This window comes from Mesocricetus auratus, unplaced genomic scaffold, assembly GCF_017639785.1.
Source record: "Mesocricetus auratus isolate SY011 unplaced genomic scaffold, BCM_Maur_2.0 Super-Scaffold_100676, whole genome shotgun sequence".
NCBI lineage: Eukaryota > Metazoa > Chordata > Mammalia > Rodentia > Cricetidae > Mesocricetus > Mesocricetus auratus.
Window position 1 is genome coordinate 28789302 of NW_024429266.1, and position 27859 is coordinate 28817160.

The 27859-nt window shown below is 38.2% G+C and overlaps 1 protein-coding gene across 3 annotated transcripts in view; it reads left to right on the forward strand.

Moving 5' to 3' along the window:
* Positions 1 to 273: 273 nt before the first annotated feature.
* Positions 274 to 27859, forward strand: part of Mroh9 (maestro heat like repeat family member 9) — a 51404-nt gene continuing 23818 nt past the window's right edge. For all 3 annotated transcript variants that reach the window (XM_040738892.1, XM_040738893.1, XM_040738894.1), the window contains exons 1-10: positions 274 to 376; positions 1470 to 1526; positions 2544 to 2590; positions 5944 to 6023; positions 6610 to 6745; positions 8114 to 8200; positions 10324 to 10428; positions 16520 to 16655; positions 19667 to 19791; positions 26202 to 26351. In XM_040738892.1, the coding sequence (XP_040594826.1) occupies positions 1502 to 1526; positions 2544 to 2590; positions 5944 to 6023; positions 6610 to 6745; positions 8114 to 8200; positions 10324 to 10428; positions 16520 to 16655; positions 19667 to 19791; positions 26202 to 26351 (891 nt within the window). In that variant the 5' untranslated portion in view covers positions 274 to 376; positions 1470 to 1501. The remainder of the gene's footprint in view (positions 377 to 1469; positions 1527 to 2543; positions 2591 to 5943; positions 6024 to 6609; positions 6746 to 8113; positions 8201 to 10323; positions 10429 to 16519; positions 16656 to 19666; positions 19792 to 26201; positions 26352 to 27859) is intronic.

Genomic DNA, 27859 nt, shown 5'->3' on the forward strand with positions numbered 1-27859 from the left:
TTTTTACTGATTAGCTAGAGAATAATAATGAATTGGTTTATATTTCTACAAAATCAAGTGTGAGTAATGCTCATGCCATTAGGTTATCTCTGTGAATCTTCTATCCACATCGACCCAACATCTATTGAACCATGTGAAGAATTTCTTTTAGAAATCAGGGAGCACCTGGCCCTGAGAATGAGCAACCAGTGGATATGTCAGTATGTTCTGGCCAGGTGCCACAACCATTCTAGAACAGAATCTTTGAAACATTCAGTTGCCATGACAGGTGTCAACATTTCCAAGGAATCTCTTGGTTGGTAACTATCCAAAGTGTGTAAAGAGGTTTCTCTTCCCTACTTTGTGTCATCAGAAATTACAGAGAAACTGCAGACAAGTAAGTGGTTGCTTCATTATTTCTCATTAGTTTGTACTTATTGTTGTTGCTTTATTAAAAAGAACACCTATGGATAAATTAGGAAATACTTCACTACAGACTCATGACAAAAAAGTCCCACAATCTGCATGTGAAAGCTAGAAACCTAAGAAATCGGTGGCACTGAGTGGAACTAAAAGACATGAAATAACTAAACCCTAGAAATACAGTTCATAGTGATAGTATTTACAAATGAAATCTTTCAAAAGGTTGAAAATAAAAAGTCAGGGGAAAACCCTACTAGAAATAGAACAGTAAGAACAAGGCAACTGAGATTCAAGATGGTGTATATGAACTTGTTGTTGTTATACAAAGAATCACACACTGAGAAAGTACAATTCGTAATTAATACAATTATGAAAAGCCTGTCTGTAAGAATTCTAAGACAAACCTCAATGTTCTTGGTCTCAGTATTCCTGTCTTATAAAGTTAAAAGATAAGAACTGAGTCTCTGAACATGCTAACTTTTGTTTTTATTAAGCACCAAGGCAAAGGGGATTCACAGCTACAAATAAGGGCAATAAGATGTCTTTGAATTAATCTAAAGAGAGAGTATCTGTGTGGGCCCAAATTTATCTCACAAGCCCTTTAATTCTCACTCTAGTCTATTGGAAATAAGATGGTGTGGGAGGCCCATGGACAGGGTCTTTTTGATGTGGAACTGGAATTGGATTCTAGAAGCTGAGCCAAAGCTACCAGAGAATAGGCCTGTTGGGCTGGAGAAGAGAGTTATACTAATAACCTAAGTGACCTTGGAAGGGGATGCCTAGCTTGAGAAGACAACAGTCCTGGGTCACAACATTGTGACTGAGAAAGAGGGACCTTGAGCAGAGGGTAGGAAGAGCCTATGATTGATTAGTTTTGGGCCTAGAGAAACTAAAATGACTAAGGGTTGGTGTTCGTTAAGAAATTGAATGTGCGGTACTTAGAGACCTAAGTTGGGAAATTAATGTAAGCTCCACACCTTAAAACAATGTAGTGTCAAATGGATAGAGTAAAATCAACCAAAGGAAAGACCCTACTTTGTGTAACAATGCCCTGTACTCTCTTTCAGCATCATTGGAAGACTCTAATTCACCTGACAGAATGTCACAAGACGTTTCAAAAACAAGTAAGGCTTGTGGGCCTTAACTACTGAACTAGAGGAACTATTGGGATAGAGGGCCTGAACTATTGGGATGTGTGTATGTGTATAATACATGCATGTGTATATGTATGTGTGTGTGTTTGTGTATGTGTTTCTCTCTGTGTGTGTATATGTGTATGTGTGTCTGTAGTATATGTGTGTGTGTATGTGTGATATGTTTTGTATATGTATGCATGATGTATGTGCGTGTTTTGTATATGTGTGAGTATGTATGTTTGTATGGGGTGTGTGTGTGTGTGTGTGTGAGAGAGAGAGAGAGAGAGAGAGACAGACAGACAGACAGACAGACAGACAGACAGACAGGGAAATTCAGATATCGAACCCTATCCATGAACACAGGAGATTTGCTCTTGTTGCCCAGTAAGATATTCATAGCATTTTCATATCACTATATATTAGGATAGATATTTAGTATAAATTCCATAAGAATAGAAGTAATACAAATTTTCTCTGATCATATGCAAAAATAGAAGCAAACAGCTTTCATATATATGTATATATTACATTTTCTGATAATTCTGGGTGATAGCTACACATAAAACTATTTCCTATTCACAATGTCAAGAAATTAACTACATATCTGTTGCATTTGGAATAGTCAACATGAGTAGACTAAACCTTACCACATAATGTTGTCACAATGAAGATCATCATGAATATTTTCTTTTGTAATAAAATTAAACCTAGTATTTGAATCATAGGTTGGATTATGGGCTCCTGTGCATCCTCTGTGTAGAATAAATGTCACTTAGTTATGGCACATTGCTCTTCTGTGTGACAACCTAGTGTTTGCTAATTTCTGCTAAGTGTTCCTCTGGGATATACACAATGAATTTATGTGTGGAGTGTGTGTGTGTGTGTGTGTGTGTGTGTGTGTGTGTGTGGTCTTTCCATCCAAATCAGTATGATTAAAGTCTAACTAAGATGACAAGAGAATTATTTTTCATTGTTCTTTACATACTCTTTCTTCTTTCTGCCTAGAGACTCATGGCCAGACTCCGAAGTCCACTGTGAAATGGTACCATGTGGTATGTGGCATTTGATAAGGACATTTGTTAGTGCATCTGAAATCTCCTCCAAGGGGAAAAATCATACTCACCATCTCTATTGCAAATATATTAGAGCTAATACTTAGCTTGTGTAGGTAGATGGAGACAACTCGGTGGGGAACCGTCTTTTACATTATCCTCCTCTATAGCATTATGGTCTCAGTCACTCTCCTGAAGATTTAAAAATGACCTTCAGCACCAGTTCAAAAGGGTCTACCCCAAGCCTACTGGTTTTCTACCCACCATCACAACCTGATGGCTCCCCAAGTCTCCTCACTCGGATACCACTACTGTGGAAATCATCAAACTGCAGCCCAACCCCCCTCAGCTTCACATCCCATGACATCTGTCTTTTTCTACTCATCTTCTATGATTTTTTTCTAGGCCTTTGGACATTTTTCTCGTCCTTCACTACTAGAGGTCAGAAAAGTAACTATTCATTTTGTGCAGAAGTGATGACCAGTGGGAGGAAGAGAAGCTATTGTGCCATGAATGAAAAAGGGAATATGAAAGTAGAAAGGGCACATGGAAAGAAGGAAGAAGGAAAAATTCCTCAGATTAGGAAGGAAGAGAGAGAGGCAGACAGAAAAAGAGACAGAGCAACCTTCCCCAGTCAAGCAACAGCTTCAGCTAATACATAGTAGACACTTGGGACATATGCGTAAGCATGTCTGAATGCTTAAAATGAACTACCATTCACTCCTCATAACAGCCCTTTAGAGGAAGTGCTACTATCCCCACTTTGAAAATAGGCAAAAATTGGCAAGAGGTGACTTGCCTGTGTGACATAATTATCAAGTGAAAGAACCAGCATAAGAACTCCAAGTCTGGGAGTAGAGTTAGTAGCCTATCACCAAGGCAGTTGTCACTAAAAACAAAACAGTTGCCTGCCCTGGGGATAGGACATTGGATGAATAAATTATGATGCTAAAGATTTAAAATGAAAAGGATTTAGAATTAATTATGGTGATATTGCTTATTAAAACTTTTTCATACAATATGCTGGGACCCCATCTAGCTTGTACCAGTCCAAGTCTTGTGCATGCTTCCACAGTCTCTGTGAGTTCACATGTACATCGGCCTTGTTTTTTCTGGAAGATATTGTTTCCCTGGAGTCATCCATGACACCATTAATAATCAAAAGTGACAGGTGAAATTTTGACCTTGGAACACACAGCCGTCTAGTAGGGAAGAATGCTGCACTTCAGAATTGTCTGGAAGACTTTTACAAAGTGTTGGTGACTGGGATTAATGAAAAATATCTAGAAATGCAGCTTAATCATCATAATCTATATTTTTAGCCTTTTAATGCACCATAGGACATTATGGATATTACTAACTGATTTTCAAGGGCACAATGCCAATTGGAAGCTAATTTTTGAGAAACACTCTGCATGATCATGACTGGTCAAAGACAGACTGTTAGGTTAGTCAATGTAAGGTGACAGGAGCAGTGAATTTTTGGTTCAATGACAGAGTGAATAGTACAAAGATGTTTGATTTCAAGATAGACAAGATACCATAGAGCTTCATATTATAGTAAAGGTTGTCTGATGTGTAGATATTTTCTTCCAGCAATATGTTACATGCTAACAGTATAGATCATTCCCTAAAGGTTACACAAAATGATATTTGATATTGTAAGAGAAAGAAAAAGAGAAAGGAGAATTACTTCTCTGTGCCATCCAATCCTAGTGAACTTGAAAGGGAGAGATCTTCTTTTTTCTTAATTTTAATTTACCTTTATTTTATGTGCGTTGGTGTTTTGCCATGGGGGATCAGATCCCCTGGAACTGGAGTTAAAGATAGTTGTGAGCTGCCATATAGATGCTGGGAATTGAACCCTGGCCCTCTGGAAAAGCAGTAAGTGCTCTTAACTGCTAGCTATCTCTCCAACCCCTAACTAGGGAGAGTTTTATGGCTGTGTATGAGGCAGAATGCTATGTCTGAGGCAGACTGCTTTGCCTGAAGGGGAATGCCATTTTCTTAGTTCAGACCCCAATCAGGAAGTTCCTAATTTAATACCCAGGCAAGCAGCCCTACCCAGATCCCACAAGACTGGAGACTCAGTAATAGCACGAAGCAAATAGAGACAAGATTTTTCTCCCATGGTAGCAATTAATCAGTTTTATGCATTTGCCTGTACATTAGAGGGACTGGATCCCATTAGAGATGTCATTATAATATATCAGAAATAGGGATCAAGCATTTCCTTGGCCTGAAAGCCATGTTGCAATAGAGGCTTGGCTGGATAGGAGAGGTGCGTATAGGAAAGAGGGGCTCTTCAGTCATTCTTTGTGAAAAGTCCATTTGTCTTTATCAAGTTCTCAAGGTGTTTCAGAAGCCAATGGTTTCTTAGAAGTGCACTTTGCCATTCTTCTCATCCACTCTACATATTATTTTACTGTGTTTTGAATGTTCCCCTTCTCTGAAAAAACTTTTGAGTTTAATTAAAATTTGGTTTACTTTCACTTTTGTTGCTTATGCTTTAATGCCCAACCAAAAATTCAATGTCAAGGCCAATTTCAGGGGAATTTTTCCTGGAGTACTGTAGTTGTCATATTAGATTTAGTTTTTGCTAGATTAGCTGCTTAATTTTTGCATATAACACAAGACAAGGTCCAACATCATATACCTCAATACATATTGTGACCATTCTTCTGCCATTTTATGTTCTTGGTACCCATACTAGACTGACTATCTTTGGGTAAAAGTATTCCTGAAATCTCAGTTCCACTTCATTGCTTTTTTGGGGATGCTGTTTTCAGGCCTGCTCTCTCATCACTTTAAAATGTGTTGATACCTCCACTCTTTTTTCTATGGGTTGCTTTGGTGAACTGGAGTCTAGTTTTTCAGTTTGGAAGGGAAGCATTACATATTCTTATTGAGATGTCTTTATTTACTGTGTTTCATGGTTACATGGTTATGTTAGATAGCTGCTGATTAAATGGCCTTGATCCTTATTCTTTAGGCTGAATTTACATGTTCCTCAGTAAAACTTGACTTCAATTACCCAGCTAACATTACTGCAGATTGACACTATACTGAATAGATTGCACTCAAAGTGGTATACAGACACACACCTGGTAAACAGCATCCCATACATATTTAGTCTGAAATGTTACAAAGTCATAATGCCTGGCTGTAAAAAGTCACCAATACTGTGGTTGAGTCTCAGAACTTCTAGTTTTAATCCCATGAACTCTTCCATTTACAATCTGATTTGCTTCCTTTATTCTCTGTAAAAGGGAGAACTGAACATCGTGTTATGAATATAACTGTTCTATAATTGTTGATTGTTTGGATTTTATTTTTTTTTCTGTGATCCTTAGGAATTTGAAGCTGATATCCTAGTGGATACATACGCAGGCCTGTTAAGTGATCAATCCATTATCTTGGCCATCAACTCTAGGTATGTAAGCTATAATGATCCCTGGTTTCACTAACTAAATATCTTGTAGGTGTTATAGACGTGAAACATAATCATAAGAACTTGATTACATTCAATTCCTTCAACCCACTTCAGCAAGCATTGTTTTCCCTTTTAGACTCTCTCCTGAGTTTCTGAATTGCATTGATAATCAGATACTTTCTGGTTGATGGTGGGGTAGGTTTCTTTTGCAAGCAATTTGAAGATGCATACAATACTAGAAATATTGACATGTGTAAAGCAGTACCACTGGCTGTGAAAATTTAATAATACTGCCCAGCTATCTGAAGTACACATTTGTGGTTTTGGCTGGGTGTGTAATCAGTTTATAACTTTATTTTTAAGGAAATATATTCTGATTTCTAAATAACTGTATACAATATTTTCAAATAACATCACTCTTTCATATTTAAAGCATCCTTGTTAAGAGAATATCAAAACCGATGTGTCATATAAAGCCGCAAACTGTACCTCACACTTAGTACTTTTGTGCTAAGAAAATCCCAATCAAGTTAGGTTGCATTTGAAATCTCACTGATTTAGTAATTATATTCCTTTTTCTTGTCAGTTTTGTTGATCCTTTGATGCAATTTGAGGCACAGTTGAAGATAATAGAGATATCTTTCCAAAAGCTGTTTTCCTTACCAAATCTTAACAGAGTGAAATCAATGGGGAAAGACCCTAAAGACATTGAGGACATAGAGGTAGGCTCCTTCTTCAGTTACTGATGACAAAGCTTCGTCACACACCACAGCAAGCTACCTGGTGCACTTCTGTAGTTAGAATCTACCACTTATGTCTCTATTGGTCTATCAGATAGTATTTGCTATCATTAGCCCATTTCCCTTAAATCCTTATGACTATAAAGATTTAACAGATTGTATAAGGATTATAGGTATAAGTGAGTGAAAATAGTTTGAATTAATGGGTTTAACAAGATAAAAGAGCTTGTTGGGAAGTTCTGAAAGGGAGGAGAGAGCAGACACAAAAAAATACTGATACCAAGAATGCTAACATCAGCAACATTTGTGGTTTCTGTCTTGTCCACATGACTACATGATGCATGTGAGCCTTAAGCCATAGCTGCAACTGAAAGAATATGCTTTGGATGCTATAGAGATAGAAGATTTTATGAGTGATAGAAGATGCTAATAAGTAATAGAAGATTCTAGGAGTGATAGAAGATGCTATGAGTGATAGAAGATGATATGAATGACTGAAGATGCTGTGGGTGGTAGAGGATGCTAAGAAGTGATATAAGATGTTAATGAGTGATAGAAGATGCTAAGGAGAGTTGGGTCTGATCCAGACACCCTCCCACCGAACCTGGGTGACAGAGAGGAGGCCTTGGCAATCTGCGGGACCTTGGAGAGTGGAGCAGTATTTATTCCTGGCATACAGAAGGACTCTGGGAACCCATACCACGTGGAGGGATGCTCTCTTAGTCTGGACACATGGGGAAAAACCTGGGCCCTTCCTGGGATGATGTGACAGACTCTGAAAATCCCTCATGGAGGCCCTTGCCCTCCCTGGGGAGCGGAGGGGGGATGGAGTGGGGGTGAGGGGTTGGGAGGATTGCGGGGTGGGGGAGGAGGGGAGGGAGAGGGAACTGAAAGTGACATGCTTAAAAAGTTAAATAAAAAATTTAAAAAGATGCTATGAGTGATAGAAGATGCTAATGAGTGATAGAAGATTCTAGGAGTGATTGAAGATACTATAAGTGACAGAGGATGCTAAGGAATGATAGAAGATGCTAGTGAGTGATAGAAAATGAGGGGATAATGGGGGGGTTGGGGGGAGGGCACGGGAGGAGGGGAGGGAAAGGGAGAGGGACCTGGAACTGACTTGTGAAGCAACCTTGTTTCTTATCTAAATTTAAACTGGGAAATAAAATAAAATAAAATAAAATAAAGAAAATGATAATGAGATAGGTCTTAACAGAAGAGTTGTCTCCCTCCTTTCTCTTAAGTTTATAGGGGAAACTGGGACACTTAAATACAAAGCTGTACACATTTGGTAAACTTTTGTTTAAGACTGGCTGGCTGATTGCACATTTCTGTTTTGTATTTCAGAATTTATATAAAAATATTTTCAATGTATATGAAGATACTCTTATTATCTTAGTGTCTAAAGACTTCTACAAGATACAGATCTTAAAGGTAAAAGCAAAGCACATGGTTTTGTTACAGTGTAAACAGTTGAGCACACTGTTTATTTTTAGTTGGCCATATTTGTCTCTCCATCTAGTACTGGGAGGCAAGAAATTTTTTTCTAAGGTTTCAAATGGTGTGAAATTACTCACGGAGTTAACCATTTCCTTTATTTGTGTTATTAAAGGTTAAATTTTAGGAAATGGTGCTAATGGCTACTGAGAAGTCATGTCTTCTGTGGAAACATGGGAGTTAGGGGGTAGTAAAGAACCCTGCTCCCTTCAAGTCTACACAACAATGTCAACTCTGTGACGATGCCTTTTGCACTCTGTTCCACCAGTGCTGGAGTTAAGGACTCTACCATAGTTTGATTTCTGTAGCTGGGAGTAAACAGCTTGCAAAAACAAAAGCACCTTAAGAGAGGAAGAGCTTTATTTGACTTACAGTTGAAAGCTATAATTCATAATTACAGAGAAGTCACAATGGCGGGAATTCAGACAGCGGGCCATATTCACAGTCAAGAGCAAAGAGAAATGATACACCCTGGGTGTCTGCTTGCTAGGTTGCTTATGCTCAGCTAGCTTTCTTCATTTATATAGTCCAGGACCACATGCCCAGGGAATGATGCCATCACAGTGGGTTGGATCTTCCTGTATCACTCAACAGTCAGGACAGGTTCTCAGACACACTTTGAGGCCTAACTGATTTAAGAAGTTTCTCAATAGAGTTTCTCTTCCCAGGTGACTTAAGGTTATGTCAAGTTGACATTTAAAATTATCACATATGTTCATGTACAGTTTATCTTCATGTTTACCACATGAACTAGAAAAACCCTCCACTGCTATGAATGGAAATTTAGAGCCATTGTTGTGAGAGCCAGAAGACAAGCTATAATCAAAGCCTAAATTTTCTTATTGACTACTTAAATGATCCCAGTCAGGACACTGGTAGAAAGATGCAAAAAATAAGGTCATATAAATGAAGTCTCAGAGAGGAGGAATGAGGTGTTGGAGACTAGAATAAAAGATAATCTTGTCACACAGCTACGGAGACTTGGAAGAAGTGTGAATTCTGGGGAAGACAGAACTGTAAAATCCTCTTGTGGAAGGAGAAGTTAGGATGTCAGCAACTCCATCTCATCTGCTCATTTCCCTTTTGGAACTAGGTTATCCAGAAGGTGATGTTTCTAAGTAGCAAAGTGTGCATCTTACTTTATGGCTTCTTTCTGTCAATTATTGTGAAAGGAGAGAAAGAAAGCAGGAATTAAATATTAAAGTTTTAAATAAAAGTGCTGAAGAATGCAAATATCTGACTCTCACCCTAGACAAGTGTGCTTGAGAGAGAATACGAATGAACTAGGCAAGTGACTGCTTACTCCAGAGATTGATCTACACAAGAGAAAGCCAGGTTCTGTCCATCTGAACAATAGAAAAAGATCATGAAGCCTTTTTAGCGATCTTTGAGGCAAGCTTGCTCCTCAAGGGCACAGTTTCTGGAGAGGTACCCCTAGGACCACAGCATTAACTGGTGTACACCACTTGGACACTCTGCTCTTCAAATACCAGCAAACCGTACCTCCACTGGCCTGGATGTGGCTGAGGCAGGTCTAGGTGTGACTCCATCCACATCTCTGGAAGGTATGAGCTGTAAATCTTAGTGGTGTCCTCATGGTGGTAGTTATGCAGGCACACAGAACCTAAAATGCTGTCTTCAGAATATATAAATCAGGAGGCAGAATAATTCTGAGCTAAGGTGATATTTCTGGATCAGATGCAATTTCAATAATCTCTTAAGGGTGAAATACAAACACTATACTTTTTAAAGCTTAGTGAAGTTAATAGTTGTCATACCATCATAGTCTCATACAAAACATTTAATGATACCTAAAAATTTAGATTATAGTGAAAATTAGTAACTGCTGAATAAATTTAATAAAGCACAAATGTGTTAGTATAATAGTAGAAGTTGCACAATAGTTGGAGGGTTGGGTCTTTGTTGTAGAGAAAATGAGATCACATATGGATTAATCCGTAGACAATGTTGACTGCCTTGGTAAAGTTGGAAACTACAAAGACGAGCCTTTCATAAATAAAAAAATTGTGGTTCTAATATAGCTGTTATGTTTCCAATAGGAAATGACCACGTGGATGAATCAGAATGAACAGTACCTGCAAGAACGAGCAATGCTGATCATCACGAGAGTGCTAATGTTTGCATCCAAGAGAGCCAAAAAATGCGTAAGTCAATGACTCAAGACTGCATTTGTAGAGGACTGTTTGCCAGGTCTTAGGTCTTGAGATCACTGATGCTGGCTCAGTACCAATGGGTGGGGAGACAGAGATGTCTATAAAGTGTAAACAGCTTACATGACTGTGATTCAATTAGAGCAATGTTTTCTCCAATGAACTAAACTGCATTCTACCTTTATACACATACTGTGAACTTGTTAAAACCCCAGATTTTTGCTATCTAGACTCTTCTCTGGTGACCCAGTGTTATTTATAATGTCACACATATCATCCTTCTTCCCTGTTTTCTAGAGTGTCTTGAAACCTTTTTATTTAAATTCGTACTACTAATTGTGGGGGGCCTTGGCAAATGCCATGGCCCATTGAATAACAATGTACGTGAGGCAGGCAGGAAATTCAGTTCAACACTAATTAGTTGGTGCTGGTTCCAATTTCTAGAGTTACTGTGAATATATTTAAGTACAGTAGGATTTGAAAAAAAAAGTATCCTGGTGTAATACAATGCCCTGTGCACAAGCAGGCATAATTATATCAAAACTTTTTTTCAGACTACATGTCCCATCTTCCAAGAAGACAGGTTCTAGAGCTAGGCTACCTGTATTACCTTAAGGACCTGGTGTGGTCTGGATCACACTGATAGTGTAGAGTCCATTAGGCTATTAGCCACCTCCAGTACTGGTTGTAGGAGCTAGGGGTAGGCCCCAACTATACAGATAATGCAAAAGTCAACTAGACCATTTGCCACTTCTGGGCCTGCTTATGGGAGCTTGGTATAGCCTAGTCATGCAGATAATACAAATCACCAGGTTATTAGCCACCTCCATTCCCAGCCTTCTCGATAGAAAAAAACAGGTTATACACATTTTTCTTGAAAAGACAATTCTGTGTGTTTAACATCCCTGGTTTTTGTAGTGCTATCTGTGAGTGCAAGGATCTTCATGTTCCCAACAGCTAACCCTTGAGTTCTTGTACTGTTTACCACACTAACATCTACACCTTCCCTCACTCTCCTCTTCACTGCACTCTGTTCCTGTCAGTGTGATATGTGTCCTCCTGTAAAGTCACATGTGCATTACCTCGTTTTTCTTTACTACAATTTCACTCTGTTTACCTGTCGTTCTTCCTCAGTCTTTTTAACAATATGTCCAGTGTAGTTTCAGTCCATGTAACTTTATTTCACACTTGGAAATGCAATGAGTATCTCCTGGTTTTGGCACATTACGATTGACATATCTTACTTTCAGGTTGATGATTATAAAGGTGCGTTTTAATTTTTCTATCTTACACAACACAGAGCAGTCTGTGCAGGTCTTTGGATGTGTATCTGGACATGTTTAGTGGAGTAATTATTAGGGGAAAGGCGTGAGTGACTACGGTTCATTAAAAATGGTTTGTATTCTCAGAGTGCTCATTTTCTCACAGCCTCACAAATACTGAGATGTTATTAGACATAATTGTTAAACTCCATGTGGAAATCGAAGAGATGCCCTAATTGCCACACTTTGTTGAAGCTTTCTGCTTTGAATACATCAATGCCTACCTTCTCAGAAACCTCACACTGTGAACATTTCCCTCTTGTGGATGCTTTTGTCAATATTTCCTGTTCTAATTTATCCTCTAGGTAATTTTCAAGCGGTCACAGGTCTAGGTACAATAACTAGACTCACTGGTTTGCGAGTCTCTCATGGGGTTAAAGTTCAGCTCTCAGCCTAGAGGCTGATTGAAGTTACAGGGAGTCTAATGTCAAGCTCACTGAATTGTTGGTCTTTATATATATAACATTTATATTTACTCTACTAATTGTTCATTTAACCATTTGAATGAGGCTTAAGATTAAGAATAGCTCATCTCTCATATATTTTCTGTGTTCCTAACACATGTTATCCACCCAGCAATTATTTGGTGACTGTTTATCTGCGGTCTATTCACATGCTTCTCTCCGAATATATTGATACACTCCCAGGAAGTAGGTCAAACATTTGGGAGTTGTGTCTTATGCGACCACTCCCTTCTCTTTTTCTCTTACTATAGCATAGGACATGCTCCTTTGCTCACAGGACACTTCAGATGTGAAGAATGTAACCACACATATTCAGGTGTGAATCCAAAGCCACAAATTGTTAGTTACAACAGATCGGGTAAGTCCCAATAGGACCGCCTAGTACTTCAGTGGTTTACAGTGGTTACTAATGGCCACCAGGTGGCAGCACATCAGCATTTTTCAGGACATTGCTAGATACCAGCTGCTTGTTTTGGTTGTGAGAGCATAAACTTCATTAACCCAACTTGCTTTTTTAAATAATGTCTTCAAGACCGTGCTGGTGAAATCCACAAAGACAACTTGACCAGACAAGGGGGAGCTCTTGGACCCCAGATTGATGGCTGAGAGGCCAGCATGGGACTGATCCAGACCCCCTGAATGTAGTGTCAGTGAGGAGGTCTCGGCAATCTCTGGGGCCTTGGGTAGTAGATCAGTGTTTACCATGGCATACAAATGAACTTTGGGAGCCCATTCCACATGGAGGGATGCTCTCTCAGCCTGGACACATCGGGGAGGGCCTAGGTCCTGCCCTGGATGAAATGACAGATTCTGGAGATCCCTCATGGAGGGCCTCACCCTCCCTGGGGAATGGTGTGGGGATTGTGTGTGGGGGGCTGGTGAAGGGGCAAGGGAGGAGGGGTGTGAGAGGGAGCTGGATTGACATGTGAAGTAAGCATGTTTCTAATTTAAATAAAAATATATTGGAAAAAATAATGTCTTAGCGAATGGTTAGCTTAATGAAATTTATATATAAAGCATATCTACATCTATATTTATATTTTATATTTAATTATAAAACAATTATATATTTATAAATATTCATATATACATATATAGTTATATACATATAACAACATAATCCAAACTACTGTTAATAAATTAAAAGCTGAGCTTCTAACAGGTCTAATATGTCACTCTCAGTATCTGACACAAAGAATAATTTTCTGTTCTCTGATTATGCATATGTATATGTATATATAACTACATATTCTGTGCTACAGTATTGACAAATGGACAAACAAGATATGACATAGTTATACAATGTTATATCACTCAGCCAAAGCATCATACCAGCCAGAAACACCATAAGTATGATCTCCTTTATGTAAAAGATGCAATGGAGAAATCTTAATACAGAAAGTTGACGTGTGGGTGCCAGAACCCATAAGGAAGGGGCACCGAGCAGCTGCTTTGTGGGCAAAGGGTAACTATCTACTTGAAGACACTGTGAAACCAGACGCTGATGATGATTGCAAAGCATTATGGGTAAATCTCATGCTTCCAAATTATATACTTGACAATGATTAAAATAGCAAATCTTACATATATATTTTTGCCATGATGAAAGATTGAAAGAGTGTAGTTAATAGGAGGAGGATATTAAAAGTAGCAGAGGGAAGTTTAAGAGAAATAATAGCCCTCCAAATTACTTGTCATAAAATAGATGATCAACACATTATCTCTGTCATATGTAGCGGGAAATAAAAGCATGAGCAGTAGAGACTGCTCAGTGGGTGAAATATGCTTGCCTTCAAGCTTAATGACCTAAGTTCCATTCCCAGGACTCACATGGTAGAAAGAGAGAACCATTTCCTACAAGTTATTTTCTATCCTCCACACATGCTCTCTCTCTCTCTCTCTCTCTCTCTCTCTCTCTCTCTCTCTCTCTCTCTCTCTCTCTCTCTCTCTCTCACACACACACACACACTGTAAAATTTACTTAAAAAGAAAGAAGGGAATGCCTCTACCAAGAGAGTTGTTGTAGTGCAGAAAATGTGAGTTAAAGTGTGATTTGTTGTATCAGGAATAAAGAGATAAACTCTATTCACCTGGTGATGGAAATAAAAGGAAGCCAATTGTTAGGTACAGGTATGAGTTCCAGAAGAAGCAGCTAAAATGCTTAGAAGTGGTTACCTTTGACATCTAGCTCCTAAATTCATCGTTGTTTCTAAGACAAGGAACTGAAGAAAGATAGGATCTGTAAATATCTGCAATAAAAAGGGACAGGTTAGGAATCTGAATGGGAGTCCTTAACATTAGTAGCAACACAGCTTTTCTCCAGATCTTTTCTTCTTTGGATAGATTTTCCACAAAATTTGAGCATATCCTTTTAAAGTTCTCATAAGACCTAATGTTTGAAAGGCATATCTGTGATTGACACCATCTGAAAGAACTGTGTCCAATTTAATAGTCTGCCTTCCTCTTCTCATAGCCAATCCTAACTCATACCACACTAGCAGTCTAGACAGTCATACCTACTATGTTAAAGCTATGGGCCCAAACAGAACCTGTCCAGCATACAGAGAGAAATTATCAATAGCTTTCATTGCAAATGTAAGTACTCAGAAGTTACATCCACATGGTCACGTGAAGGAATAATCAGAGAGCATGAAAGGCAAGAACTGTAACACATATACCCTAGGACCTCCCCTATAAGCAGCTTCGGTGACCTAAGCTATGAAGTATTGCTTTATCGGGTCAAACATACAAAGAAATATTCACCATCGACACTCCTTCGGTTCATAACACAGGAGTGGTCCTTAAGATCTTGCCAGTCAATAGAATTAAGGAATTTGGTAGGCTGACCCAAAGAGCAGGACACACAGGGAATGGGAGCACATTTCCCTAGAACTAGGTGGGTCCTGTTACCCACTTGCAGATTCTGGGTTGTAGGACTCCTAAAGTGGAAAGTTGTGACACAGAGAAGTGTGGGCAAAAAGGCTTTAAGGACACCCACAGAAGAAAGAGATCCATCTCATCTGCTCTTCTCCCACTGATGCCAGCCCCCTCAGCATCCCAATTCACTTATGGCCTTGGGTAATGTCACAGGACCTTGGGGAGGACAGACACAAAGAAATGGCACAGAAGGGGTAGGAAGAAATAAAGCAGGTCCTGGCATCTTTCTAGAAGGTGCATTTGGAGCTTAACTTCCTCCACCAAAACCTGCACCAGCAAATGGCAAAACCATCTATCTAGGATAACAATTACTCATCTTAATAACAAGGAACATCTTGACAGCCATGCCACTAGTACACGAAACTATTGACTGATGAAGCCATTTATCTTTAAAAAAGAACTGTCTTCCACAAACTTGATAAATGGTATGCATATCTTCATAAAAACAAGCACCATCCATCTCATCTCCATTTATGTCTCTGCAATTGCCTTTAATCCAGACAGATAAATTATCCAAGACAAAAATCCAAATATCCAATAAGCTCATGTGCCAAAGTGTAGGGAGAGATGCATAAACTGTGGCTGTAGCTTGGATGTGGGAAGCACACGGTTTGAGGGCTTTGTTTTTGTGGAGTCTTTTTAAGTTAATTTCTCTAGGAAGAGTCAATAAACTCTAGGAAGAAAATAACTTCACATTTCACTCACAGAGTGATTTAAAGCACTTCTCATGGGGAAATTGGAGCTTTACAATAGTTTGAAATTCTCCAAAACTTTAGAACTGAGCTGAGCACTGACAGGAGATGCCCACAGGTCTCTGCCCACTGGTGTCTCACTCCTCATAGAGGCTTTTGCTATCTATCAACTGCTACCTGGATTAGGAAATATAAACTAATGTAATACTAGTATTATCTCAAGTAGCTCTCTAGGAACCCCCTGCCCCCGCACACACACATTATCACTTTTGCCTACAGCACCTGTTATAAACACAGCATTTGCTTACTTTCATTTCACAGCACAGAAAGTTGAGCCTCAACAGCAGAGTCCAGGAGCTGTATACAGACAGGGTTCCAAGACTCTAAGTTAGTGGTTCTCAACTTTCCTAATGCTGCGACCCTTAAATACAGTTTCTTGTTTCTACTTCATAGCTAATTTTGCTACTGTTGTGAATTGTAATGTACATATATGTGTTTTCTGATGGTCTTAAATGAATCCTGTGAAATGGACATTCATCCCTCAAAGGGTCATGACCTGCAGGTTGAAAACCACTGCTAAGTGGTACCCTACTACTTAAGAGGATCCAATACAAACTTTTAATGTTGACTATTCAAATCTAATGCATTTTCTCCTTTGATTTCCAATTAGCCAAGTATCGATGCTCCGTGTTTAGGTGTCATGGCAGCAGAGCTCTCACTCTTGTGTGCCCATGAAGATCCCTTAATCACACAACAAGCATCCTCAGGCATGAATTATGTCCTCTACATTGCAATGTGTCAGAACTGTAAGTACAGCTCACCATCTTTTTCTTATACTAAAAATTTGCTCTAATTATCTGACTTTTGAAGAAGCTACTTTGCCTACGATTTATTTGTAAATCTTACCCCAAGATCTGTGTCCTTACTTTCTAAAATACGGTTTTAAACATCACGTAAGCATTGTCACGGACTTTTTTGTAACTAAACAGCTGGTACTTCAAGATATTTGCAGCTTCAAGGTCTATCTACACTTCTTGGGTTAGTGTTGGCCATTAATGGTGAGGAAAAGGATTACAAGTGAAGTCAGGAAGAGAGAGGAAGCATTTAGAAGAGGCATATTCCCCCTCCCCACTAAGGCTCTTACAATGAAAGATTCAAGGAGCTAGCAAAGGCTATATTGGGTGCCCAAACACCTATAAGCCAGAATGTAAGATCTCACTACTCACAAGTCATGCAGAATTGGTTTGTCTCATTAGAAAGAAAAAGTCTCCTCAGATTATGCTATTTGTCATTTAAGATGCTAAAAGACAAGCTAATAGGGGAAACTAGTTCCAAATACTGTAGCTGTTTACCAGAACAAACTTGAAGCCTGCTTCTAAGAATAAAAAATGTTCCAGTATTCAGCAAGGTAAATTCAATAATAAAAATTAAAATGCAATCAGGTGCTGTGGTGTACACCTGTCATCTCAGCCCTCGGAAAATTTATGGAAGAGGACTTTGATGTCAAAACCAGGCTGGGTTACACAGTCAGATCTGTCTCTAGGAGAAACTAACAAGAAAAAAATCGGTCATGAAAAGAAAGTAAAATACAACCCACTATGAGGATAAAAACCAGCCAAAACTTATCAAAAAGTACAACATAATTTAACTAGTACAGAGGGACATTAAAGACGATCATTACAACTATATTTTATTTACTTTAAAACTTAAGGAAAGTATCGACATGGTAAGTGGAGTTAGCAAGTTTTGAAAAGACCCATAATGTTCCACTATTCAGGACGCTGAGGCGGAGAGAGTCATGAGTTTGATGTCACACTTGGGTTACATAAATCAAGTGGGAAGAAAATAGAGAAAGGGGGAGGAAGGGTGGGAAGAAAAAGAAAGGAAGAGAGGAGAAAGAAATCCATGAACTCATACTGAACTTGTAGAGGACAAAACGCTATCTGAAATGAAAAACACTTAGGCAGGCATTAACGGCAATTATTGAAAAATTAACTGTCTACAAGATTGCGGCAATAATAGTTATCAATGGTTAAACAGAGAAGTAAGAAATACTGGACAATGACTAAATGTTATAAATCTTATAAAAGTTACAACTTATAGACTTAAAAAGTTGAATAAAGTACAAAAAAGATAAAAGAAGCACAATAAAGACACATTTTAATTAAATTATCACCAGAGATAAAAAATGTTAAATTAGAATGAGAAGAAAGATTTATTTACCTATAATATGTTTCTCGTTAGAAACAATGAAAGTCTGAGGCAATTAAACAGAGAAAGAAAAATTATTTTACTTTCTCTTGCCACCAAAAAATACCTTTCAAAAGAAAATTCAATAAAGATATTTCTCAGATATGCAAACATTCTTTACCATCAGATCTGTATTTCAAGAAATGTTGTAAGAAATTCATTAAGAAAACAAAACAATAATGTGAAAATTTAGGTTTTCATTAACCAGAGAAATAAAATACTAGAAGTTGAAACTATATAAATATTTAACATGACACAAACTTATATTTTTTCTCTTATCTAAGTATCTTTGAATGATACTCTAAGACAAGGATGAAAATAATATAAAAGAAAAATGAATGAGAATAAATGAATTAAAGTTTGAAGGGGAGAAACAATACTTTTAAGGATTTTTCTACTGTGCACAAAATCATGAAAAAATAAACTATGTTATGTTAAAATGTATCATATAAAACTTAATGCAGCAATTAAGATAATGTAGAGTTATATGTAACTGACTAGAATGGAAATAATAATATATAATATTTTTAAAATAACAAAAATACCAATAGTAATCAGAAACAGATTATGGACTATATTAATATAAAAAGATGAATTTCAGAGCAAGAAAATGTTTCTGGGGAAAAGCTATTTTGTGTTGCTGAAGTGGTAGAATAGCTAGTATCATAATAATCATGAACACTAAAAACAAACTATATTATCATAAAAATAGAAATAAACTTATAAAAAGTAGAACTGTAAGCACAAAGAGAAAGATCCACAGTTACAGTCAGAGACTTCAACAGACTTTTCTCAGCAGTGTGTAATCACACAGAAAATCATTTAAGGATGTAGACTTTAGTCAACATGACCTAACTGACATTTATAGAATCCTGCATCAGCAACAGAAAAATAAGCCATGACATAGATATTTTAAGCTAAAAAATTAAGAAATTATTTTCTGACAAAATGGTCCTAAATTAGAAATCAAGGTGACCAGTATCTGAAACCCCAAAGCATTTGGAAGCAAAATAACATTCTTCTAAATAGCCTGCAGTTCAAATAAAAAAGATGCAAGAAATTGATTTTGAACTGAATGAAAATGAAATCTCTAATGTGTCCAAATGTGTGGGCTGGAGATAAAGGACTCCTAAGAGAAAAGTCATAGGTTGATATACCTGCCTTAGAATGGAGGAAAGGTCTCAGTTCTGAGCAGCCTTCACCTCACAAAACCAGAGAAAGAACAAATAAAGCTGAAGCAAGTAGGGAAGAGGAAAGAACAAAGAAAGAAAAGAAATACAGGGCACCAGAAAACAGGAAAAAAGTAAGGAAGAAGGAATGGCCTATTCTTTGTGATGGTCATGGGGAAAACTGGATAGAAAACTCAAATTATAAGTGTTAAACACTGTTCCATTTAAGTACTTTGGGCCCATGCTGCCTTAAGCTTTTATGAGAATAGGCCATGAGCAGAGTGTTAAGGACCCAGAATATTGTAGACATCAAAAATTGGATAGGAAACTGTAAATAACAACGTCTTATGTTAAAACAGAAATCAGATGAAAACTTTCTATTCTTTTTCCTAACACAGCTAATGCTAAAAAACCCAAATCCATCAGGCTAAGTGATGGAGAAACCGATAACCTCCACGTGACAAGTTCTGACTTTGAATTACTATACAAGACCACACAAGGAGGCAGAAACAAAATTGCCCAGGTATGTTCTGTGTAGTTTGTTTTAAACGCTTCATTGCCCTTAATGGTAATTTATTTCCTCAAAGTTTATGTTATTAATAACTTAAGATTCCTTTTCTTTATTCAAAAATACAAATGACTAAATGATTCACAGAGCATGGGGTTTCCTAAGTTTATGCCAGTGAGAAGGCCTGGGCAACCTATGGAGCCCTGAGCAGTGGATCAGTGTCTATCCCTGGAATACAAACAGTCATCGTGTGCCCATAGCACAAAGAGGGATGCTCTCTCAGCCTGGACTCTTAAGGGAGTGCCTGGACCCTACCCGGAGTGAAATGACAGACTCTACATATCCCCTATGTGGAAGGAATTGGCAATAGGGTGGGAGGCTGGGGGGGGAAGGGGAGTGTAGGATGAGGGGAGGAAGAGGGAACTGGGATTGACATGTAAAACAAGTTATTTAAAATTAAAATAAAAAATGATAAGAAAAGGAATTATGTCAACTATCTTCAAATATAGCAATTTAAAATAAACTACTTGTTATAAGATGTCAATTATATATATGTTTCTTAGTAATACTTCTATATGTGGGTGACTTTCAAATTTTTTTGACAAAATTAATGGAGTCAACAATTCTTTTCTAAAATGTGATAATTTCACCCCACAAATATCAGAATGACGTTGTAACTAAAAAAATATGAAGTTTTACAAAAAGAGCTGGGTATAGCTATATATGCCTATAATTCTAGTACTCAGGAAGCTGAAACATTGGAGTAGCAAGTTCAAGGCCAGCCTGACTAGCATAGAGGTAGCATTTTAACAAGGGGAGAGGAACTACTTACATAATGTGCTAAGTCTTAGTACTAGCCAAATAATTTTACCCTATTTTAATCTTAAAGAAACCTTTAATATCTATAACCCAATATTACTCTTTCATTCTTCACAGTTTATACTTTTTACTAGAGCCTTATGGGCTCCCAGCACCGGGCCCAGGTTGGGCTGTCAAGTGGATTAATTTTCAGACATACATACTGAGCCATACTCCCCAGCATAAGTTCTGGGAAGGACCCCCAAGTCAACCTATCTCCTAGGATAAGAAGACGTAGGATATTCTTACTTCCAGACTTCAAATATAGAGTAATGGTTCTTTTCTTGTGACTGACATGCCTATAATTGTGGAAGGCTAAAGACACGCCAAAGCAATGTATTTAAATAATATATACATACTCAAAAGATACCATACAGGTGTTTGCAATATATACCTGATGATGCCTTTTTATAAAGACAAGGGTTTTTTCTTGTACACATAACTTCAAAACTTGCAAGGCTGGTTGAGTATGAATGTCCATTTCCATAAGGAAACTGGGAATCTAGGTAAGCTTTTGAGCAAACCCTTCATGGTCTACACACTCTCCCTTCTTTTACAATGCCAGAGGATAGATCTCTCAGCACCATAATTTTGCTCTTGAGTCTGGGATGAGCAGTCTTCTTGGGGCCCCTCCCCAAAGGCTCCTGAGACTGTTAACAGGTCCAGGTTTGAATCCTCCCTCATCTGAGTTCAGCTGGGTTTAGAAATCCTTGGACTGGAGTGCCCTAGTCCCATGTGTTTAGGACCTGTTACTCAGTTTCTTGTTGTTAAACCACAGAAAGTTTAGGGTTACAGGGAATGGAAAGGCAATGACTAGACAACACAGACGTAGACCTCCAGAGTAGATAAAATAGGATTAAGAGAATCCAAGGTTCTAACAAGAACATCAACATGTTGGAAGAATCAAAAGCTTTTCCAAGACACTCAAGAGACCACAGCCAAGTTCAAGGGAGGCAAGCAGCGAGGTTGCTCACTAGGGGTGCTAGGTACAAAACAGCACTGAAGTACGGAGACTGTACTGAACATGAAGACAGTTTGCAAGCTCTCACTCCTATTTTCTATAGGAACAGTTTTTGAGGACAAGACTTCATGAATAACTCACAGAGGATCATGAACATATCATTCACCAAAACAAGTCCACACAATACAAACTAATAATCTCACTTGTAGGAATTTGTAGAAAGAAACTCAGAATAATTCATGTTTGTGCAATGGTGTTCTTCACAGACATTTTAAAATATTTTTATTCTTTGAGAATTTCATCCAGTGTATTTTTATCACACTCATTCCCTCTCTCCCAACTCTTCCCATCACCTCCCTATCTGAACCTTGTGTCCTGTTTATTTTCTATTAAAAAATAAATTTAAAACATCAAGGGCAATTTGTTCTGTGCAAATACTCTTTGGTGTTGGGCCTGCCCTGGAGTGTGGTTGACCTACTAGAGACCATATTTTTTTTCTGGTGTTGGATTTCTTTTTTTTCAGATTCATTTCATATTATTTATCTTTTTTATTCTAAAATTTAAATTAGAAACAAGGTTGCTTCACATGTCTGTGTATAGTAGGGCTACTGATTTTCTTGAGTTGGTCTTGTATCCTGCCTCTTTGCTGAAAGGGTTTATCAGCTGTAGGAGTTCCCTGGTGGAGTTTTTTGGGTCACTTACGTAAACTATCATCTCATCTACGAATAGTGAAAGCTTGACTTTCTTCCTTTCCAATTTGTATCCCCTTGATCTCCTTTTGTTGTCATATTGCTCTAGCTAGAACTTCAATACAATATTTAAAAGGTATGGAGAGAGTGGACAGCCTTGTCTTGTTTCTGATTTTAGCAGAATCTTGTTGAATTTCTGTCCATTTAGTTTGATGTTGGCATGGAACCTTCTCAAAAATTGGCCACATACTTGGCAACATATCAAACGTCAACAGGCACAAAAAATTGGAATAACTCCATGCATCTTACCAGACCACCATGCGTTAAAATTAGAATTCAACAACAACACAAATTGCAGAAACCGTACAAACTCATGGAAATTGAATAATGCCCAATTGCACCATTCCTGGGTCAAAGAAGAAATAAAAAAGAAATAAAAGGCTTCCTAGAATTCAATGAGAATGAAGACCCAACATACCCAAACCTATGGGACATTTTAAAAACAGTGCTACAAGGGAAGTTCATAACACTAAGTGTCCACATGAAGAAACTGGATAATAGTTACACTTGAGAATTAACAGCACAGCTGAAAGCTCTAGAACACAAAGAAGCAAACTCACCCAGGAGGAGTAGATGCCAGGAAATAATCAAGCTGAGGGCTGAAATCAATAAAGTAGAAACTAGGAAAACAATACAAAGAATCAACGCAACGAAGAGTTGGTTCTCTGAAAAAATCAACAAGATAGACAAACCTTTGTCCAAACTTACCAAACTGCAAAGAGTGAACATGCAAATTAACAAAATCAGAAACAAAAAGGGAGGCATAACAATGCACTCTGAGGAAATTCAGAGAATCATCAGGTCATATTTTGAAAACCTGTACTCCACAGAATTCGAAAATTTAAAGGAAATGGGCAATTGTCTAGATAGCTGTCACTTGCTAAAATTAAATAAAGAACAGATAAGCAATTTAAATAGACCTATAGCCCCTATGGAAATAGAAGCAGTCACCAAAAGTCTCCCAACCAAAAAAAAGTCCAGGTCCAGATGACCTCAGTGCAGAATTCTACCAGAAATTCAAAGAACAGCATATACCAATTCTTATCAAAGTATTCCACACAATAGAAGCAGAAGGGTCTTTGCCAAACTCTTTCTATGAGGCTTCAATAACCTTGATACCCAAGCTACATAAAGACACAACTAAGAAAGAGAACTTCAGACCAATATCCCTCATGAATGTTGATGCAAAAATACTCAATAAAATACTGGCAAATCGGATCCAAAAACACATCAAAACTATCATTCACCACGATCAAGTAGGTTTCATCCCAGGGATGCAGGGATGGTTCAACACACGAACATCCACCAATGTAACCCACCATATAAACAAACTGAGAATCAAAAATCACATGATCATCTCACTAGATGCAGAAAAAGCCTTTGACAAAATCTAACACCCCTTCATGATAAAGGTCTTGGAGAGATCTGGGATAACAGGAACATACCTAAACATAATAAAAGCTATATACAGCAAACCAACAGAGAGCATATTCTTAAAGAAAACTGACTCTTTCTCCCAGAAGCTATCAAATGTCAGGTATTCAGCTAGGGGTGGGACTTCCTGCTGGCTACCTCCGACACTCCCACACCCTTACCCCCATTCCTGCTGCATAGAGAGATTTGCAGAGTTTTTCAAAAACTAGCATGTGTAACATGAGAAATACATGGCAGATTATGAAACATCAGTTTATAGTATATTTTGCTGCCACCAAATCAAGTAGCAAAAGGAACATGCAACATTGCAATGTAACAATAATAAACGCACTACGAGATCTCTAGATTCCAGCTGATTTTCTGTAATTAGCATGCTCTTGGTAGAGTGCCCCCATGCCCCCACCCCCGTGCGTGTGTTTGTGTGGCTTGTGTGTGGGTGTGCCTGTATATTTGTGCGTACATGTGTGAGGGGAGATGCATCAATCCTTGTGCGATCATATGGAGTCCAAAAGTTAACAGCAGGTACCTGCCTTTAATTGATTTTCTATTTTTCAGAACATGGTTTCTCACTGAATCTGGAGTGGATTGATTCAGCTAGACTAGCTAGTCAGTGGCTCCAAGGATGTACCTGTCTGTTCCAACCCTAAGCACTGAGCTCACAGATATGCATCACCAATCCTCAGATTTCACATGGCTGCTGGCCATCCAAACTCAGGTCCTCGTGCTTACACCAATCTCTTTACTAACTGTGCCCACAAACTCTAATTTTTAATTCAACCTACTGTCATGTCCACAGCTTTACAAGACAAAAATCTCCTAATACCAACTCTAGGTTTCACTGAGAACTGATTTTTTTTCTGTAATTTTAGGTGGAAATTAGAGTAACCATTGTTGAGTAAACTAATATTTAAATGAAGAATTATCACTTCCAGTGGTATTTTAAATTTTATTTTTACAATCAAATATGTGTAAGATAAAGCCGTGTGCCGCCATTAGCCATGTGACTTTTAGAGGCTCATACAGATGAGGTAATAAAAGAGCTGTTTACCACACCGCTAAACACACCCACTTTAGGCATGACTAAAGACGTATACGGACATAGGCGGTGAACTACGTCACTAGCCAGGCCCACTTTTGGGCATGGCTAGGGGCGTTACGGGGGGGTGGGGGGGAGAGGAAGGTATGAAAGACTGAACAACGGAAGTCTTGGTCTCTTTTTCCGGCTTTCAGCTTCCAGTTCGTCGGCGGAAAACTACTCGGCTCATCTGGGTTACTTGTTTGGTCTCTTGTGAGTAATTTCTACAATAAATACTTATTTTTACTTTCAGTAAGTGTGTCGTTTATCATTGCAGCATCAAATATGGCTTTCTTTAAGTAGGGCAGACGGTAGCAGTTCACTTACCTATCCAAGCCACAGTAGTTCTTTTGTTTTCTTCCACAGCTTTCAAACATTATCATCCCCCAATGGCCTGCTGAGTAGGTGCAGGCTAGGGGTGGAGGGCTGGGTGCAACCCATTCTGTCTTAGATCTCAGACATGTCTTATTGAGCAAAAGGAACAGTAATTCATATCTTTGTTTTAAAACATTGAGTGTTTTGTCTGTCTGAATGTATGTGTACTCTAAACATGTCTGGTGCCTATGGAGGTCAGAAGGGGGCATCCTATACCCTGGAACTGGAGTTATGGGTAGTTATGAGTCACTGTGGGTCCTGGGGAGAGAGGCTAAGTCCTTTGCAAGAACAGTAAATGCTCAAAACTCCTGAGTCATCTATGCGCCTTCAGTATTCCACACCTTTAAAGACAGTAAGTAGAATCTTCTCTTGGTAATATTAGAGTCCTTTGCCAGTTGCATGGATGACTTGATTTTCATGCAAAGGCAAAAAAAGAAATTGTGGCATGTTTTTCCTTTCTACTCTCATCATCATTTGTAGTCTGGGGCTATTTCTCAAACTTCAAAAGGAACTGTTTACGTAGGAAGTGTTAGACCTCATGAACTTCTGTGTTTGTTCACACTCATTAATCCTTTCTCCCTGTTTCTGTCTCTGTCTGTCTGTCTCTTCCACTGAAAAGAAAATGTATACTTACACATCAGCTTTAATTTCTCATCATAGTTTGTCCAGAATCTTCTACCAACCACATTTCTTCTTGACAACTTTGAAGACATCCGTGGTAATATTTGGCACTGAAATTGTTTTAAAAGCAGAAGATAAGTTTGTATAATAATAAACTGGGTTTTTATCATCATTACACTATCACTACCACAAATACACTTCCTATTATTTTTAATGGAAAAAGTCATTTTCATAGTTCATGAATGTGTTTTGCTTCTGCCAGGTCCAGAGCTCCTCCCCCCACCCCACGCTGAAATGTCTAAGCTTTGGTGTCTTGCTCACACTGGTGTCATAAATGTCCTTTTGGTTTCAGAGTGTGGGACAAATACTACTGCCTCACTTATTGACTGACTTCGTGTTTACCCTCCTGAAGAAACTTTCCTCACCTGATACAGACACAGCATTTGAGGCTGCATCCTTACTGAAGCTGACTTTGGATTATCATGCTCAGAAGATCACCATGGTAACATAGTTGGCAATGACCTAAGAAGAACAGTGTGTGCTCTCAAAAGTCCACTTCTCAGCTTTGTTATCTGTCTATTTCTTTACATCCCCATCTCTTGCTATTGTTCCTTGAGTCACTCTAATCAGATGAGGCTTTTATGAAATGTTTCAGCAGGGGAAATTGTGGGGACTGTTACAATGAAAATTCATTTACCAATCATGCTATATTAGAACGTTTCGCCATGTTTTATTTTGTTGGCTTTTAAAAGAAAACTATATTAATAACAAATACCTTTGTAATTGGTACATAGCATTTAAGAAACATTTTCAAGTACTCTCAGATTGGAGTGGCACTGGCTAAGGAATTTGTGCAGTCCAATACAACATGAAATACAGAACTATGTCTCATTCAAAGTTCAAAAGGATGAAGTTTTGTTAGTTATTCCTTTTACTTTATGGCCTCCCTCTCACAATTATTTGGGATGTTTTTATTTGCTATTAGATGTCTAAGTGAAAAGAAAATTTACTTTTTCATTATTAGCATATTTTGTTCATATGCGCTTGTGTAGTGACAGAATTGTGAATAGTAGAATAATTCGCTCAAACAGAATAATGCAATTTGTACTGTGTAGTTCATACATGAATATGCATTTTAGTTTTACCAGGGGTTACACAAAACTAACTCAAGTGTTTTTATTTTACTTCCGTCACTCACATTCAACGTACTGACAAGGAAAAGTTGAAAAGAATAAATAGGTTGCTTTTGTATTACTGTAACAGATTATTTTTAGAATGGATACTTTATACTGAATAGAGGTCCTTTTCTTACAGTGCTTTGTTCTGGGAAGCCCATAGTTTTTATTTATGTCCTTGCTGTGTCACCTCATGGAAGAAGTAGGAAAGGCAAGAGAATATTTTAAGACAAAGTAGAAGGGACCAAACTCATTTTCTTATCAGAAACTTACCCCAACAATAATAAACCCACTCCTAGGGATAACCATACTAGTCACTCATGAACACTGACCCCCCCTGGAATCTAGTCACTTCTTACAGGTCTCACATATTGGGCTGGTGAAATGGCTCTGTGGGTAAGATGCTTGCTGAGCAACCATGGAGACCTGAGTTTGATACCTAGAGCCCATGTAAAAGCCAGACACAGTGGAGTAGGTCTATGGCTCTAGCCCTGGTGGTCAGGGACAGGTAGATCCCTGGGGCTCTTTTGCTTAGCCAAAATACCAACATTTAGGCTCAAACATACCCTATCTCAAAAATATAGGGTAAAGAATTGGTAAAGTCTTCATGATATCAACTTCTGGCTTCCACATTCACCTGTACAGATAAACACACACACACACACACACAGAGAGAGAGAGAGAGAGAGAGAGAGAGAGAGAGAGAGAGAGAGAGAGAGAGAGAGAGACTGCAGTTTGCATCTGGGAGATAACGTTTGGAAGACATCCTTAAACCATGACACCCTATCTTTCTTTTCCTTTCTATGTCATCGTTTTCCAGTCAAGTATTTGGAGT